This window comes from Dermacentor silvarum, chromosome 4, assembly GCF_013339745.2.
Source record: "Dermacentor silvarum isolate Dsil-2018 chromosome 4, BIME_Dsil_1.4, whole genome shotgun sequence".
In the NCBI taxonomy this organism is placed as follows: domain Eukaryota; kingdom Metazoa; phylum Arthropoda; class Arachnida; order Ixodida; family Ixodidae; genus Dermacentor; species Dermacentor silvarum.
Genome location: NC_051157.2, coordinates 38,879,336 through 38,896,952, shown reverse-complemented (window position 1 = coordinate 38,896,952; position 17,617 = coordinate 38,879,336). Strand labels below are relative to the sequence as shown.

The 17,617-nt window shown below is 45.1% G+C and overlaps 1 protein-coding gene across 1 annotated transcript in view; it reads right to left on the bottom strand.

Annotated features, from left to right (window-relative positions):
• Positions 1-2,827: 2,827 nt before the first annotated feature.
• The window catches only part of LOC119449827 (sterol regulatory element-binding protein 1-like), a 29,675-nt gene continuing 14,885 nt past the window's right edge, over positions 2,828-17,617 (bottom strand). Inside the window, exons 11-17 of the mRNA XM_037713097.2 lie at positions 17,053-17,218; positions 15,932-16,019; positions 15,202-15,426; positions 13,501-13,666; positions 8,146-8,307; positions 7,101-7,224; positions 2,828-4,245 (exon numbers count right to left, since the gene is read on the bottom strand). Of these exons, the coding sequence (XP_037569025.2) occupies positions 4,076-4,245; positions 7,101-7,224; positions 8,146-8,307; positions 13,501-13,666; positions 15,202-15,426; positions 15,932-16,019; positions 17,053-17,218 (1,101 nt within the window). The 3' untranslated portion in view covers positions 2,828-4,075. The remainder of the gene's footprint in view (positions 4,246-7,100; positions 7,225-8,145; positions 8,308-13,500; positions 13,667-15,201; positions 15,427-15,931; positions 16,020-17,052; positions 17,219-17,617) is intronic.

Genomic DNA, 17,617 nt, shown 5'->3' with positions numbered 1-17,617 from the left:
AGAATTCGATTCCGCCCAGCATCGAATAATTTTAACGGCTATTGAAGAGCGGCGCATACCCAGTGCCAAATTCCCAGCGACCAAAGTTGGTCTGACGGTTGGGGCTCAGAACCCGGTTCCCTCAGATCAGCAGCCCGATTTAGACCATGGACTACCCAGTGATCCAAGATGGCGTGAAAGAGGTTATATGTAGATGTAAACAAACACCGGCAACTGGGTGAAGTTCCCAAAGAATGTTTAAAGAATGAATTAAAGTTTCATGCATGGCCACTTTGCGTCCCAGTTTTTCTCTCGTCCCCTCCCTTCCCAACGTATATGCGCGAGCACTCCCTCGGACGTCGCAAGTTCGGCTTCCCCGCAGCGCTGTGTGGCCTGGCGGAAGATGATGATTATGCCTCAATGGCACAACCCACTGTGGGGGATAGGCCATGAATCGGGTGGTATTATGATCGAAATTTAAGATAAATTAGTTAAGAAATAAATAACAAAATTAAAGGAAAATAAATGAATAATTGAAGATGGGAAACAAACCGATAATAAAAGAATTAAGTAGTCTATACTTTAGACAGCCTTGCCTAGATAGGAATAGTAATATGAATTTAATAATAAATACAGTAAAGGATAGACGCAAATTTTGAATAATATTAATACTAATATAATTGTGATTTTGTGACATTACTTTTTGAATTTGCTAAATCTATAATTTATTGAAGGATAAATAAATCAATCATGGAAAAATGGGAAAATATTAATAAGGCAATCTTTTTGTCACAAAGAAAATTATAAATGGCTCTGCAAACATTCCCGTGGCTATATCCTAACACCGTGGCTCCAAGTGAGAGTACAACTGAACTGCTTAAAGGTAGTCCTAGATTGCGAAGTGGGATTTCCAAACATCGTTGTCGACGATTAGAAAACCGCCGACACGATAATAAAAAGTGATCGATGGATTCTGCTTCATTGCAGAGGTAGCATAATGGGGATGCCGCCAGACCACATCTGTGCAAGTAAAAATTTTTTAAATTCTGGCGGAAGAGCTCGCCGCATTCCGGAATAAAAAGAAGTTAGGGAAAAGGAAATCTCGGGTTTCTACGGATACAGCGAACAAAATCTCGCGCTCTACAATTCACGCAGATATGTTTGCGTGCAGTAACATGCACGAAAGTTGACCCCGATTCTTTGCCATTCGTGTATAGTTCTTGTTGACAGCCTTACGTGTGGAATAAAACAAGAACATTTGCAGCGATAACTTGATTAGCTTAACTAACACGACTACACAGAAGTACACAGTGTAATTTGCACAATGCACTAACGACATTTTTGAGATTGACACTGATGAAAAAATGCACAACTCGGCAGTGCAGCTCAGAAGCAGCGCTATCTGTTGCTCTGGGACATACATAGCAGAAAATCTAGAGGCACCATCATGGGGAAACAGGCTACGCTAGACCACCGTTCAACCGTTTTCAAGGCAGTTCATTGAGACGAGTAGTCTTGCTGGCTGGTGTGAGAATGTCGCTGTTCTCTCATACAGCAGGCCATGACGACTGCCTGCTGACTGCATGCATTGGCAGCATACTGCAACATGCCCAGACACAATGAAGGCATGGTTTTAGCCAACCAGATCAGCTGACTAGACAGCACTGCAATCTTTTCAACCGTGTATGCACTGCTTTTAACATCAAATAGTTGCTGCCCATGCCTAGAACCAGTCACATCTTAATTTTTTGGTATGCCTCACGGCACAATAGCCTAGATAATCTTGAAGAGGTCAGTGCATGGCCGAATCACCGCCACCAGCTCTGGGATTCTCCAGCAATTCTAAACCTGGACAAAATAAACTATATACGAAAGGTGGCAGTTGATGGTGATTACAAGCATGACCTGAAAGGTTTTAACCTTATTCATTTTTTAAAATTTCTGAACAGGTAGTTAATTGCACCATCCTGCATGTCTCTCGGCCACTCTGTTTCACATGTCGCACCAAGCTTTTCCTCTCACATTTTTCACTTCCATTTGGCACATCAAGAGTCTTAAAAGCAGCACCAAGCAACCTATGATGCTGTATTCTGTCAGCCAAGCCATACAGTGTTAAGCTTTATATCTGAAATAAAAGTGCCTTTTATAACATTTTCCATCCTTTGTTTAAGGCCTGAAAAACAAGATTTGACCACTTCAGACACAGGAGAGTACAACAAACCTTACTCAAGATCTTTGTGGTACCGCCAGATGATCCTTTGAAGTTCAGCAATGGCAACAGCGCAAGCGACAAATATTGAATAAATCCATTTCTATCGAATCATCAGCAGTTGCATGTTGTCTCGCGAAAAACTGCACCCCGACTAAATTTTTATTAAAAGGTAAAAAAAAACTGCAGGTCTTGCACAATTGAATTTGGCATCTAAACTGGACAAGCCATGGTTTTTACTTTTTACTCGTAAACTTGTTTTCAACATTTGTGGCAGACCCACAGTCTAAAAAAAAGATTTAATTCTGGTGCTTTGCATGCCAGAACCACAATATGATTGAGGCATGCTGTAATGGGGGCTCTGGACTAATTTGCGCACCCAACAAGTGAACCCAATACAAAGTACATGGGTGTATTTATCCCCCATTAAAATGCGATTGCCGTGACCAGGATTTGATCCCATGCCCACTGGTTTAGCAGTGCTACACGATAGCCATTACGTCACCAAGGCAAGTGAGCCACAGCCTAGCCTAACTACCATACTTAGCTGTTATGATCGCAAGTGTGCAAAATAATATACTCATAATACCAAATGTGCAGACGACGCAGTCATAATTAAGTTACTATGCATGATCACTATTATGCTGTTTAGAAAAGAAGGAACTTTATTCTCATCTTTAATGCACTTACATTCTCAGTACACCACTTAATAATAGTTTCACGAATGTACAGAAATCAGGACAATTAGCTTTCATGAAGTCGCACACTACACCTTTTTTTTTTTCAGGACTTTCTCACCTAAATTAAGCGCAACCACAAAATATAATAAACAAAGCTAATTTATTTCTGTACATAACTAGGAAACAGTGCCAAGCACCAATAAATCTGTGCAACACAGCATTTGCATCCAAAGTACGTGCTCTTTTTCTTTTTCTTCTAGGGGGTGGGGGAGGGAGGAAAGGGGACAGAAAAGCCAATGCTTGCAAGTTTATTGTTAATAAATTTTGTTTGCTTTTTGAACACACCTTTAATTAATGCAATTTTTTTTCTTACAGTTGTTGGACACATCCAGCAAAAGTGATGAAAAGAGCCCATAGCTTCAACGTAGTTTTCTTATTTTCACCGGGTTACACAATCAAGTATTCCATTCAGCAAGATTATCTTTACGGGGGAAGACCTCTACTGCCAGAAATGAGGCCCTGGTCTACAAAGCCATTAGCCCTAACTTCAATCCAACAAAGAGCAACCCTGCAGCAAATGTTTCTTTTTTCCATACATTACAAAATGCTAAACAGAAAATATGCATTTCATAACACACCAGGCTCAGCGTTTACACGCACTGAAAAACAAAAACAAAAAACATAAAAAACAAGTTGTTTTCAGTAAATCAAGTAAATCCAGTAACTCAAGGTTGCATATAAAAACATTTGCAAGTTGAAACAGCGCGTGGGATGAACACAAAAGTTGGATGAAATAGCGCATCATACAAATCTGATAAAATTACACCAAACAAACGCTGCAGTTGATGAAGAGATGAAAGATGCAACTGGGCCTCACCATGTGAGTGGCACTAAAAACAAAGAAACTTCTACTGCTTCATAGAAATGCTGATTTCTTTCTCAAAGAACAGCGTTAAATTAAATAGAGTAGACAGGCAAAAACAACCTGCCTCACACATCTGACCTATGTACACAGTGAGCAGGAAAACTTCACTGCCATTAATAAAATGCTTAAAATAAAGCAGAATCACACGAGCACAACGTGCCACACCCCTTCTAAAGTATGGCTCTGTACAATAAGATAAACTGGATAGGCGAGTCTCCTCCGACTCGGCTGAAACGCATCATGCAACTCAGCAAGCAGCTGAGGCAACTGTGGGGGCAACCATCAGCCTCTGGCATTGGTGCAGGGCACGTCGATGTCCCAGGGCTCCAGAATACTCGCGGCCTCTGCGAGCATGCCGTCTTTCTGATCCCTGCTGGCCAGGGGTCCTAAATGCTTGCAGGCCAGCAAGAGGGCATCGGCCTCTTCTTTCCTCGGCTCGTTCTCGGTGCTCCCTGTAACAAGAGACATGGTCATGCTTAACGCGGCTGTAAAAAGGCGATTATGCACACTTTATAGGGAGAGAGAGAGAGTGCAAGCTAATTTATCAATGGTTCTACATGCATTCTTGGAATTTCACATCATCCATCTTTAACTCTTCCTGAGCTGCATAAATTATAAAATTTAACAGAAATTTCCAGAAACATGGCACACAGGTCAACCATGCTTTCAATACAAGCATTTAAGGGGGGACGCGGCTTCTAGAATGGTAAAAACCGGCTTAAAATTTGATTTTTGGAAAAACATATTTTAGGAATGTTTGGGCCTTCAAGTACCTGCCCTGAAATTATTAACCTTGATTTCGATCGGTAAATAGGAAAAAATCGGCTTTCAATACGCCACGGGAGCCGCGAAACGACCTGAGGCAGGTAAAATTTGTTCAAAGTTCCTGCGCGCGCCGCGGGCGCAGCCGCCAGCCGACCGCCGCCATCTTGGGCTTGTTTTGTAGCTGTTTTCTTCGTGAGCATTTTGCGCCAGCTCAAAATGGCGCCGCTCAAGCTGAACCAGTGCCTCCTCTAAAATAGAGGAGGCACTGGCTGAACGTCAGTTCTCGCCGCTTTTCCGAAGGGTGGTTCCGGGCCTCTGATTGGGCAGAGCATGCGCAAGCAAGGCGAGCCCCTCGTCTCGCGCCTCCCATTGGCTGGCGCGGCCACCGAGGCGGCCATTTTGCTTTTTATTTTTGGTTTGCGTGCGCTGCCGTCTCAGTCCTCGGTTGCTCCCGGTTTCTCGTGGTCGTCTGCTAAGCTTGCGTTCACGTGGCTCACGCACCGTCTTTTCGTCTTGCGCTCGTCTAAAGATGACGCGTTAATCATACGGAAAGAAACGAAAGCGTCCATGGAACGCATGGCTGAAGATATCGGACGAAGGGCCCGAACATCCGGAACCACCGCGTCCGAAGCGGCACATCTAACGTCGCTGTTGATTCTACTGGGCATAGCTGCGGTCCATCTGATGTCATCGGATCGTCAGCCTGCGCGTCCAGCGGCACCCCAAGACCGCGTTGATACAGCGAACTATTCAGCGCGCTGCCCGAACGGTTGGCCCGAGCGGAACGGCCAGAACCACCTGTTGCATTCGAAGCGGCACATCTAACGTCGCCGTTGATTCTACTGGGCATAGCAGTGGCCCATCTGATGTCATCGGATCGTCAGCCAGCACGTCTAGCGGCATCCAAGACCGCGTTGATACGGCATACTATTCAGTGGGCGAGTCGGCTGAGCGCACGAGAAGTGCGGCGATCTTGAAGGAGTGTCTGGCATCACAGTGTGCAACAGAGCAGAAATTCAAGCTGCTAGACGCAAAAGCTTCCGAAGTCGCGAAATGGGCATCTAGACAGAAATGCTACCAAGGCTAGGCTTTCAAAACAGCACAAGCCAGCAAAGGATGCTGCTATACAGCCCTGGCATGCTGTAGAGCGAAGTGTTGTTTAATGACAATAATCAATTTAGGTCATTCAATAAATATTCCATGCGTGCGTGCTTTTGACTTGAACATTGTGTAAGTTTTTTTGTCTATGGAAAGGCGACTGTATCATACAATTTTTTGTATTCATTTAGCTTACAGGCCACTAGAACGGGTACATGAAGTGGTAAATGTAGTTTCTCATGCTGGTTTAGGGGCAGTACATGGCTTTATAGCAAGCTTTTCCCAGTTTTCTGGGAGGGTACAGTCATATATTTAGTATAGTCATTCTCGTGCAGAATAGAGCTACGAAACGATGTCAATAATATTGCTGTAGCTGGATTCTAGAAAAAGTTGCAGCTGTGTAAGCTTCAAATGCGTTTTTCTCAGTTCGATGCTTTTACACACTGCACTCAGTCTTACGGGGCTTTTTTCTATAATGTTGTTGAGTGACAATAACAAGTTTGGTATCAGTGTATTTGTATTGAAATGATCTAGGGGGTGATGCTATTTCTGTTACTCTAGCATCATTTTATAAATTGCAATCAAAAGTAATGAGTGAAAATAAGAAAAATATATTCGCAGTCAATGTTGGTCTGCTTTCTTACCTTTAGAATGCTTTCAAACAAATAAATATAGCATCACCCCCTAGAGCAAGTCTTTGGCATTAAAGTCATGCACTCACTTTTTGTCTTTAACAAAGAGAAATTGCCAAAAAGCCCCATAACAAGTACTCATGAAATTTATTTTCAGACTTTAATACTTTCTGAACTAGAGTAGCCATCAAAAAGCTAATTATAGATTTGAAATCAGCACGAAAAACTGATCTAAACAGTGAATTTAGTTCAGATAGAACCAAAACTAAAGAAAACGTTTTTAGAACCCACGTCCCCAGCTCGCAATACAGAGAAAGACGACACACACTGCCACTAACATTGACTAGCGCCGTCGTCTAGTGTTGAAAACTGCAACTAGATGCAACTTGATGGATATAGTTGTCAGCTTGCTGCAGTACAGAAGGTATTTTTCCTCATAATCACTGTACTCGTCAGCAATACAGAACGGGTTAAAGCAAGTATACAGAATTTGTATGAATGCACATCTTTACCACATGAGCATAAAGAAAATGTAGAGAATGATGGAAATGCATACAGAATTGCTTCACTACGGAATTCAGCTTGATGCTTATGCAGCTGCTAAATGTAAAAAAAAAGCAGGCACACATCCTGTTCTGCAAACAGCTGCCTTGATGCTACTATAGATGTGTATACAAAAGTAATTAAGAGTTTTCAAGGAACCAACTTCTACAGCATGCACAGGTCACTACAGTGAAAACAATAAGGGCGTCTCTCTCCCTTAACAAATGTTAATGATCCCAGTCTGAAAGATAAGAACACCCGATTCTCACCCTTGGCACAGACAACAGATGGGTAGTGTGAAAGGCGCCTCCTAAGGCACCGATCCAATCCAAGCTGAGTCTTCACAGGGTTCGCACCGGCAACAACACGCTGAGTGGCTTCATATAGGTGCAACTGCAGGGACACACATAAATCTATACATTAGAGGTGCTCTAATAACAAAACTTACTAATCAAATCATATGTGGACATTTTACAAAAGCTGGCTTCGACTGCTGAACTAAACACCCAATATTTCTTCATGGCTAAGAAATGAACAACTTCATTTTACCAATGCAAACATGGTAAGGTCCACCAAAGAAAGAAAGACCATATCTCACATACGGTCTTTCTGACATACGGGAGTAAGGCGAATGGTGCAAGAAAGTTCAACTAATACGAGAAAGCTTATTAGGGACTTTAATTGGCTGTCCAATAGACTTATACACTACAACAATATCCATTTGACCTCAGGTTGCACAAACACAGCGGCCCAATGCGTGTGTTGCATGTAGCCCCTTGATACACTTAATCAGCCACCGTCCTCCTGCTGCAAAATGTTCGAGTAGTGTGATTAGTGATCAGTTACTGTAATTTACAGATCACCCATTGAGACCCTATTCTAAACCCATGCATGGTTCCAATACACATTGTTAGTTTGTGCTATAATCGTAACATGTCCTTGTGCTGTTAATTTCTTTTTCTAAGCCGTCACGAGTACCCCCCCCCCCCTCCACATTATACAAATGGCTGCAGTATGTTTGTGTGATGGCCCTTAATCACTGGTTGCTGCTAACCCAAAGTATGTTTAATTAGGAGGAAACAAATATGGTTAATCTTGCTTCACAGGAAACTAAACCATGGAGACTTCATGCGAGGACTGAAGCCACTGTGCTTGTTTTAAGGCCTCACCTGAGGACTAACATGCTCCGAGGAAACATTTTCTGAGCTGGACAGTTAGGCAAGCTGTTACAATAGTAAGCCCCAGAGCTCGTAAATTTGCTCCAGGGAACAGGTCAAAGTAGTAAACAAGGAACTGTCTGCACATCCTGATCACCTTTAGCTGCAGGTTGGGCGAGTTCTGGGCCAGCCGTCGGAACAGCGCCAAGTCCCGATGAAAGCCATCGATGTGGGGTCCCGATGCAGGGGCCTTACCCGTGCGCTCCCACAGCTCAGATCTCGTTTGGAGCAGCCACTCGCAACTTGCAGTGAGCAGCACCTGCCAAGGAAAAGTCCATTACCATCATCTTCTAAAGCCCTGCAATTGCCCACCCTACACCAATGAATCTTCTTATTTGATTGATTGAAGTTTTACTGTCCTACACCAATATACAGGCTATGACAAGAGGTTGCAGTAGAGGGTTACATTTTAATTTTGATGTATTTTTTTTAACATGCACTAACTCTAATTACACGAACATTTTTGCATTTTGCCTGTGTCAAAATATAGCTACTGTGGCCAGGAATCAAACCCACAACCTCGAGGCTCAGCAGCACAACACCATAGCCACTGAATCACCACAGCAGGTGTATCTCCTGATCTCATTTAGCTCTCTGCCACTAAGTGTTGAAATTCTAACAAAACCCCGACTATCTGTCATACACACGACATGTCCAGTCAACTAAGTTGCTTACACCTTAAACTATAATATTAAATATTCTCACCTCTTAAAGTTACACCTATCACTTTCTTCTTCACTTGTTCCCCCTTCCCCAGGTTCCTTTCAGACTTATGTAAGCTGCTGTTCAGACATAAGCTGCTTTCAGACTTATGTAACCTGCCTAACGCACTCATTCCTATTCTTATTCTCATTCTGCAAAAACGTACGTAGACAAGAAAGTGCTCCAATTCTTCAACATAAGTCACACTGTAATGTAACGTTTATTTACACCATGTCAAACATGACAGTAAGGGTCTGGCGTAAAAGCAGCAGTAATGACAAATTGACAAAGCAACAGACCCCACAGGGCAGACAGATCAGATGAACCAACTGCCGATACAAAGAGCAATAGAAAAAGTATGTTTCTTAAGGAGCACCCAGAACAATAAAAACAGGCAGACAAACGAGTTTGCTTGTTAAATTATGGGGTTTTACGTGCCAAAACCCCGCTTTGATTATGAGGCACGCCGAAGTGAGTGACTCCAGATTAATTCTGACCACCTGGGATCCTTTATGTGCACCTAAATCTAAGTACACGGGTGTTTACGCATTTCCCCCCCATCGAAATGCGGCCGCCGTCGCCGAGATTTAGAGTTTGCCTGTTAAACAGTAATACTTTTAAACAGTAATAATGGTTACAACGCCAAAAAAGAGACAGAAAAAAAAGCTGGCTTTTTTATGCTGAGTAGAATACATATGTTGAGTAGAATATAAAATATTTGCAGATAAAGAGAATGAATGAAGAGAGCCTAAAAGAAGTGTTTTAAATGTAAAAGGCCAAATGAAAGTATTTAGCAGCAGAACACTGGGCTTCTTCGATTTTCGGAGTTCTGGCAGCCCGCTGGCAGCCAGACGGCAGCGAGCTAGTTCCGGTTCTGACAGGAAGTCACGTGGGCTGGGATCCCAAGACAACCCGGAGCTGCCCGAAGTTAGCAAAATCGAACGCCAGGACAGCGCTGGCCGCGAGAGAAATGTAAACATGCTACCAGCATGGCAGCGACCAGCGTGGGCGGCGCGCGCGCGCGGCGTAGTCGGCCCATTTCTGCGTTGCCACCTTGGAAATATATAGTTGCATTCAGGAATACAATCACTTTTGCGAGATTTCGCGCAACTTGGCACAGGACGTGCACTGTGCAGCTCACTTAGCACAGCGCAACAAACGGCGTGAGACGCCCGATTCCAAGACGCGAAATCGCACCTAAGTGATCGCTCGCTCGAGGATGCCTGCTCGTATAACGATCACGTCGGCCACCGGCGACATTTGACATTTGACAAGACACGAAAAAGCAGGATATCGGGTACGTCTTATATACATAAAATTCTGACATGCTTGAATTCGATTTCAGAAAGTTTGTTTCGCCTGATGGTGCTCCTCTTAATTCTGCTCCTATGCTGAAGGAGATAGGGCTGCGGCTGGCGCGTGAAAATGCACGCCGCCTGTAACCCGCGAAAAGCTTCACACGAAAAATAGTATTGGTCGATCATGAGAACAATACTAAAGCTAATGTACGTGTGGTCATTACTCATCTCAACCAGTACATTCCTTTAACATCAACGGCCTATATATACAGTTAGAACACATCGGTTTCGAGCTGCCACCCAAGATACGACGGAGAGACAGAGCGAACACGGGTTAGCTGCGATGCCTACGCTAACTGCAGAAAAAAGACATATCGCCGCATATACGCGAGAATGTAAAAAAGGATACCACCAGAAAATTACATGAACCGAAAAGGCACCGGAATGCGCGGGAATGAGCGTCTACAACTTCTACAACTTGCGCGGAACATGATGAAGATACCATGCAAGCATGATCGAGAGCGCAGCGCGCTGTTCACGTCCGAGAAGAATCATTCACGGAACACAAACAAAAGAAAGCTTCAAATGGTTCGCCACCGCTCGTTCGCCACCGCTCGTACGGCACCGCCTCGCAAGGCGGAACGGTGCGTCAGAATCCTAGTAAGATAACGCTAGAAGTAATACAATCAGCGATCCACGCACCGCGCCAACATCGGGAATCGCTCCGAGAAGTACGCAAGTCCAAAAGCACGCCTGGCCGGGGGCGGCGTGCGCTAGCCCCGGCGTTGCAATCTGTCAAGTCCCCACAAAGATGGCGGCGAGCGCTCATCACCTCTTTTTGTCGTCTGCTAGCCAGAGAACTTCCAGAGAGCTGCCAGACCAAAATCGTCCTGGCTGGTTCTGGCAGCCCGCGGGTAGCCAGAAGCTTCCAGCCCGAGTAAAACGAACGCACGGCAGAAGTGCGTCACGCGGTGGGCGGAACAACCCGAGAAAAACGAAGGCGCTCTGGCTGGCTCTGGCAGCCCGCGGGTAGCCAGAAGTAGAAAATCGAAGAAGCCCACTATGAGCCACTACTGCAAGCAAGGTTTGCAATTCTACTGAATAAGATGTCCCACTTCAGTAAGACCACAATTTACTTGCTCACGAATTTCTGAGGGAGCAAAGAATGCCTGCGTGTAGAAGGCAGAGCTGGTTCATCATGACAACATTACCATCATCATGCTGCTGAAGACAAATATTTTTCTGCCAAAGAAATTGATACAGCTTTGTACTGTAACCTTTATATGCTGTTGCGAACAAAATAGCAACCTAGAAGGTGCAAGGAAAATGATCTGTAGTACACATGACTTCTTCGACACCAAAGCGCATGGGTTCCCATTCTGTTTATGAAGAGTTTCCCTGTAATCCAGTAATCCTACAATGTTTTCATCTGGATGATTGTTAAGTGTTATACAGGTTGAAGTAAGCAAGTACTAAAAACTACCAGGCATGTAAAGTTACTTGTCCTTCGAGTTCTTTCCATATGCTACATGTAAACAGCAAGCACCGAATTGTCTGAAGCAAGATGCTGCTTGCTGCAATGTGTATGCAACTTTCTGGAATGATGCCACGGCACAGACCTTGCGATTGCACTGAAGAAGCACTGCACTGTACATAACAAGCATGCAATGCAACTACAATGCACCGCAAAACCAGGCACTCTTCACTTTCCATGTCCCTTGGCTGTGTCACATGTCTGCACACAGGTGGCCGACTTTGCATTTCACGACGACGCATCAGCAGTCATCAACTGCTGGTGAATAATAAGTCGGCTGGTCGCGCTACCTTGCCCAAATGGAATGCTGACAGGAAGGAAAAATGCAGAGCACCTCTTATGCAAAATTACTTGAAATTAGAATGTGCGGTCATCCTATGACTGAGGGCCAAATGCAGTCTAGCCCTGAAAGCAAGCGTCTGAACGAATTCCACCAGTGTCACACACAGGTCTGCTTTCCTTTCTCGTGTTTGCATTTTGTTTGGCATGAAAGTACACGGTCACTCAGCTCAAAAAACCTGGTTTATTGATATGTGTGTTTAATGTCCCAATACATTAGAACCCCGCTGATGTTTTTCACGGGAATGTAAAAAGGAAACATAAGAGCTGGGAAACGCAAGAGCCGAGAAACAGGAATAATTTAGAAATAAATGAGAGTAGTGTTGAACTGCACACAATTTTATTTTAATTCTTTCGTGTAAAAAAAAGTCGTAGCTTCGCCCGAAAGCAGAAGCATCAATTGCAATAGCAAATTAGTTGACAGCTATACAAAGTAACGATAGTAGTTTTATCGTCCATATAAACTTGTGAATATTCGCTTATTAACTACTAAAGCATGGTGTCAACGCGCACAGGCAAACATGAACACGTCACACTCGATGAGCGTGGACACGCACTCTCAAATGCTGGCGTGAGGAAGTGCATCAGCGAGCAATGTGACCTTCACTCTTGTCTATTGCTTCAACGCAAACTGAGCGCCGAGAACACACAGCACGCACACAGCTACGAGCCGCCGACGCACCTACACTGCCTAGACTCTGCCCCCAATGCAGATCGCTTTCAAGGTACGGCCCGCGCGACCGCAGCCGCCGCGCAGTACGCAGTTGATGCCAGAGTACAAAGACACCCGCTATCCCTCCCTCCATCTCACCCCCTCGCCGGTGCCTCGAGCACGATGGAGGAAGGCACGCTTTCTCCTTGCTTTTCTTTCTTGCGTGCGCGAGATTTAGCTGCGGTCGTCGGCTCCCCTCGCACATACAGCATACAACGCGCAGCTACGGCGTTATAGCCCTTGGACTTTATACGTAACATCTACGCGTCAAAACCAATTTTTGGGTCACAACGCGTCATAGACACCATCTTTCGATAACAAATATGGATCTCGAAGACCACGCCTTTGCTGGCGGAAGCCGAAAATACGTCATGGGTGTCGCTCCGGCACTTTTGGTGGCCAATCCTATCGTCAAGCCACCAAGCCAAGCGACAAGAAAAGTCAAAATGGCCGCTCGATCCGGCGCAGGGTGGCAGTTCACAACGCATGATGCTGGAACGGTCCCACAGTTTCGACGCAACAGCGAGGTTACCAATGCATTGGGTCCTACGGGAGCTATGCCGGGACCGGCCGAAAACGACGTAACAGGCCGGAAAACGCAGCAGCCAGGAACGTAACAGGGGGGTTCTACTGTACAATACCAATGGGGCTATGAGAGATGCCAGATAAACGTTAACCAATCGGTGATGTTTAACTGTCACCCAGACCTCACTACATGAGTGTTCTTTGCATTCTGTCTTCACCAAAATGTAGCCACATCAACAAGGAATTGAACTCATGATCTTGTACTAAGCAGCAGAATGTCATAGTCACGGAGCCATGATGTGGTGGGTGCACTGAGCAGGAGGATAGAAAAATAACACTTGCCTGTGAAGTGGCATTGGCAAGGTGCTTGGGATGGCTGGCACAATCCCACAATCGTGCACTAGCCCGATTGCAAGCGTTAAGGGTGTTGCGTGACGAAGGCTGCTGGGCTGCCAAGAGTCCCTTGCGAGCCATCATAGCGGAAGCCACCGCCCAGGGCAATGGATCCCTGCGTAGAAATTTGGCACATGTGTCACACTCGGTCACAGATAAGAGAGCTCAGCAAAGTGCAGTAAAACCTCATTAATTCGACCCTCGTTAATTCGGAAATCAATTCAGACTCGTCCTCTGGTCCCGGCCGACGTATGCATTATCCAATGCAATCAAACTCTCGCAAATGCGCGCCGCAAAAGAGCAAGAACGGCGCTAGCGTCCAACCGAACCAAAGCGACGGAGTCCACATTGCCATAGTCATCAGCTGAAATCGTACTTGAATGACAGCAACGCCAGAACGCATCGTGCCTATTTGTGTCTTTAAAGCCATTATTCTTGCGTTTACCGCCGCGCATAATACCGCGTTGGCCACGGGCTTTCATCATCATCGTGTCGATAGGATTTTGTCATCCTCGATTGTGTCAATAGCGGCCGCGGTTTTCTCCATAGCACAGCAATTTTCTCCGCAGATCACTTTCGGAAATACCGTCCGCAAGATTTCGAGTGACTCAGCACCAGAAACATCAGCCTATACGACCACTAGCGTTTCTGGCATTGTGCCAAGCTCACTATCTTGCAAAGTGCCAGAAACGCTTTCAGCCGCATATTTCGACAAGCGCGTATTTCAACAAGCCTAATGCTGAGTGACGTAAAATCTTGCGAAAGTGATAAGTATCTCTACAAGTAATCGCACGAGAATACCACCTTCTGTGCTTGGTAAATCTGTGGCCAATGAAGCTCAAATAATGACGACGACAAACCGCTTCCATTATGAAAGCTCGTTTAAAAAAGAAAAGTTTCCCTTCTGCGAAAATTCTGCACATCTCGTTTTTCTAATCGCGAACGTAGGGACATACTATTTTACTTTTTATAAATCAGGCACATATTATGATCAGGCGCATGTCGCATACAGGTGCACTCTTATTTTCTTGCTATATGATCACGAAAATTGGGTGTGCGTAAGATTCGGGGCATTAGAATCGTGCAAATGCAGTAACCAGCCTGAGAAAGCAACTCCCACCATATTCAATACCAATCTTCAAATGCTGAAAACCACGTTCTGAAAGTGCATGTTGGGTCCTCATTTGCGATACTATCCCCCAAGAAAGTTGGTTGTCTTTCCCCGCCTAACAAGCAGAGACGGAGTTTCAAAATGGGAATCGGCCAGTCCGGCTGTTGACTCAGTGTACTCAGCCTCCAGTGTACTTTTCGTCACTTGCAATATGCAGTGCTTAGGCTGAGGCCCAGACGTGAATGGCGGCCCCTGTGGTTCTTATACTAGCCTAACAAGCTCTAAAGACAGCCAGAGTGCTAGTTTGCTTCCTGCAGTCTGCAGGCCTGCAAGATAGACTATGATACTGGTGCGTGTCGCTTCAATTTTGTGCGTCAATTTTCGTTTCCATACTCGTCTCTCTCCGTTCTGATCTTAAATCCCTTTTCCCCCATGCAAGGTAGCAAACCAGACTTTTCTTTGGTTAACCTCTCTGCCTTTCCTTCAGTTTCTCTCTCTCCTACAAGCGTCCCCCACAAATGCCAATGCAGTGCCCTTACTGAGCCTGGTCCCAGTGCAGATTGTGCAGGGCAGCCTCGGCCTGGGCACACTCCTGCTGGGCTGGCTCTCCGCGCACCCACAACAGGGCGACACGCAGCACCGCAGCCCACCAGATGGCCGCCTCGTCATGCTCCACACCCGTCAGCCTACCGCCAGACATGCTGGAGCAGCAGCTAGCACCTTCCAGCAGTTCCACCAGGTGAAGGGCATCAGGGCCACCACGGCTGCAAGGAAAACGAGAACAAGCACCATTCCTGCATGGCTAAGAAGCCTGTCCATGGCAGTCCACAGATTAGATTAGATAGGTAAACAGACAGATTAGATAAATTGACATGCAGATTGGATGATAGACAGACTGACTGATTGGGCATAACATCCTAAACCTAAGCGTAGGCTATGAAACCTGTTGTAGTGGAATGATCTGTATTGATCATGTACTACCAGGGTTCCTTCACGAGCCACTTAAATCTAAATATAGGAGCATTTCTGCATTGAGCCTCTATTAGATTGTGGCCACTGCAGCTGAGAACTGGCCAAGATCTGAGAGTCGTATGTATTTCTTTCTCTTTTTCTGCACACCTGTAAGCGCGGACACCGGGGTTTGTCTGCAACTTTTTTAAGGTAGTGACGTTCAACAAGGCATAAAAAAAAAGTAAGAATAAGAGATTTTTAAACTTTGATGAACTGCTATCTTCTGATCAACAATGTCGCTCTAGTGATCACACCAACCTTGGTCTGCCTGATGCGGCAAGTGCAGCAACGGCCCTGTGCAAGAGGTGTTCACGGTACAGCTGTGAAACTGCAGCAAGTACGGAGCCTGCAAGGCAACAAATATTTTTGGTTACAAATGTCCGCTAAAGGCAATACTTGCACCCACCCGCATCAGCGTTCTGGCTGATATCCCAATGAGAATGAGTTCCACACAACGCACATGAATCAGTTCTGAGCAACCTTTTAACAGACCCCACTATAAGAGACATGAGCAATGCAAAACCCACACCCCTTGAGGTGGGTTCCCACGACATATATTTGTGGACGATTTCATAATGGCAATAAATTAGTGAACCATTGCCAATGAAAGTATTCATAAAATAGAAGAGAAGGGCAGATGACAAAGCCATACCAAGTAGATTAACCCTGGATAGCGTGTTTGCAAGGAACAACAATTAAAACAGCTATGTCGGCAAGCTTGCTTACAGAATCCATTAAAATTTAAAAGGACTGTGACACCGTCATACAAAGCCGCAGTAGGCACTTATGAACACTTTCTTCAATGGTGAAGCTAGACATGGCGCTTCGTTTGCTCTAAACATGGGTCTGTTTGGGCCAGAATCCCAGAAAGAGAAAATGCACGTCTTTATCATTCCTTTTAATTTTCGCCATCACCATCGGCATTGCCGTGATGTTCCGTATGAAGTCCAAGTGCGATAACATCGCAGCCGCCTGTCGTATGCTGTATGTGTGAGCGAAAGCTTGCAAGGATGAGCCAAGAAGCATGGTGGCTTGATGCGGCAGTGTCTTCTCGCGCTCGCAAGGAAGGAAGGCAGGGATTCATTCATTCAGTGCCTACCACAGACATTGTTTCCCATGATGCACAATCCGTGCTCTAAGTTAGCAATTCGGTCCGCCATGTGAATCTACCATTTAGCAACAGAAAATTGCACTGTAAGGCATTTATCAGTACCAAATGCACTGTAACCAATCCCCACATTTTGTTACACTATAAGCTTGTCCATTCTACACAATGTTGTCATTTTCAACTAACCAAATAAACGATAAAGATGCATCAAGAAAGCAACATTCCTGCTGAAGAAATGGCTCCCAAGCAAAAAGAAAAATATAATACTCACAGGAGTCTCCCCTTCGAGTGAATGCATCCTCTGATGGCCCTTGCAGCGGAATCCACTCTCGACTGAGGAGGAAACTACGGCCATTCTCTTCGAAGACCCACTTCAGTTCAGCAGGCACTGCATTTGGTGAGGACCACACACGCCGAGCACGGAACAGCAGAAGCCTCTGAATATTAAAGGTGACAGTAGAAACAGAGGAATTAGATTGTGTACCAAGCGATGGCCTGGTCACTGCAGCTGACAAAGATAGAGTGATTGATCAACCAATTGACTGACTGATTCAGTTCAACATGCTAAAGCAACACCTGGACTATGAAGGATACTGTTGTGCTATGGATTAATTGACTACCTGGAGTTCTTAAACATGCACCTAGACTTATGTGTAAGAGCATTTCTGCATTGCACATCAATCGGAATGTGGCCACGGAAACCAAGCTTTGAACTCACGATCTGGTGCTCGGCAGCAGAGCACCACAGCCACTCAGATACCGCAGCGAGTTTCAGCAGACAAAAAAAAAAAAAAAAAAAAAAGCATAGTTCCGCATGCAAGAACTATGATGTACAG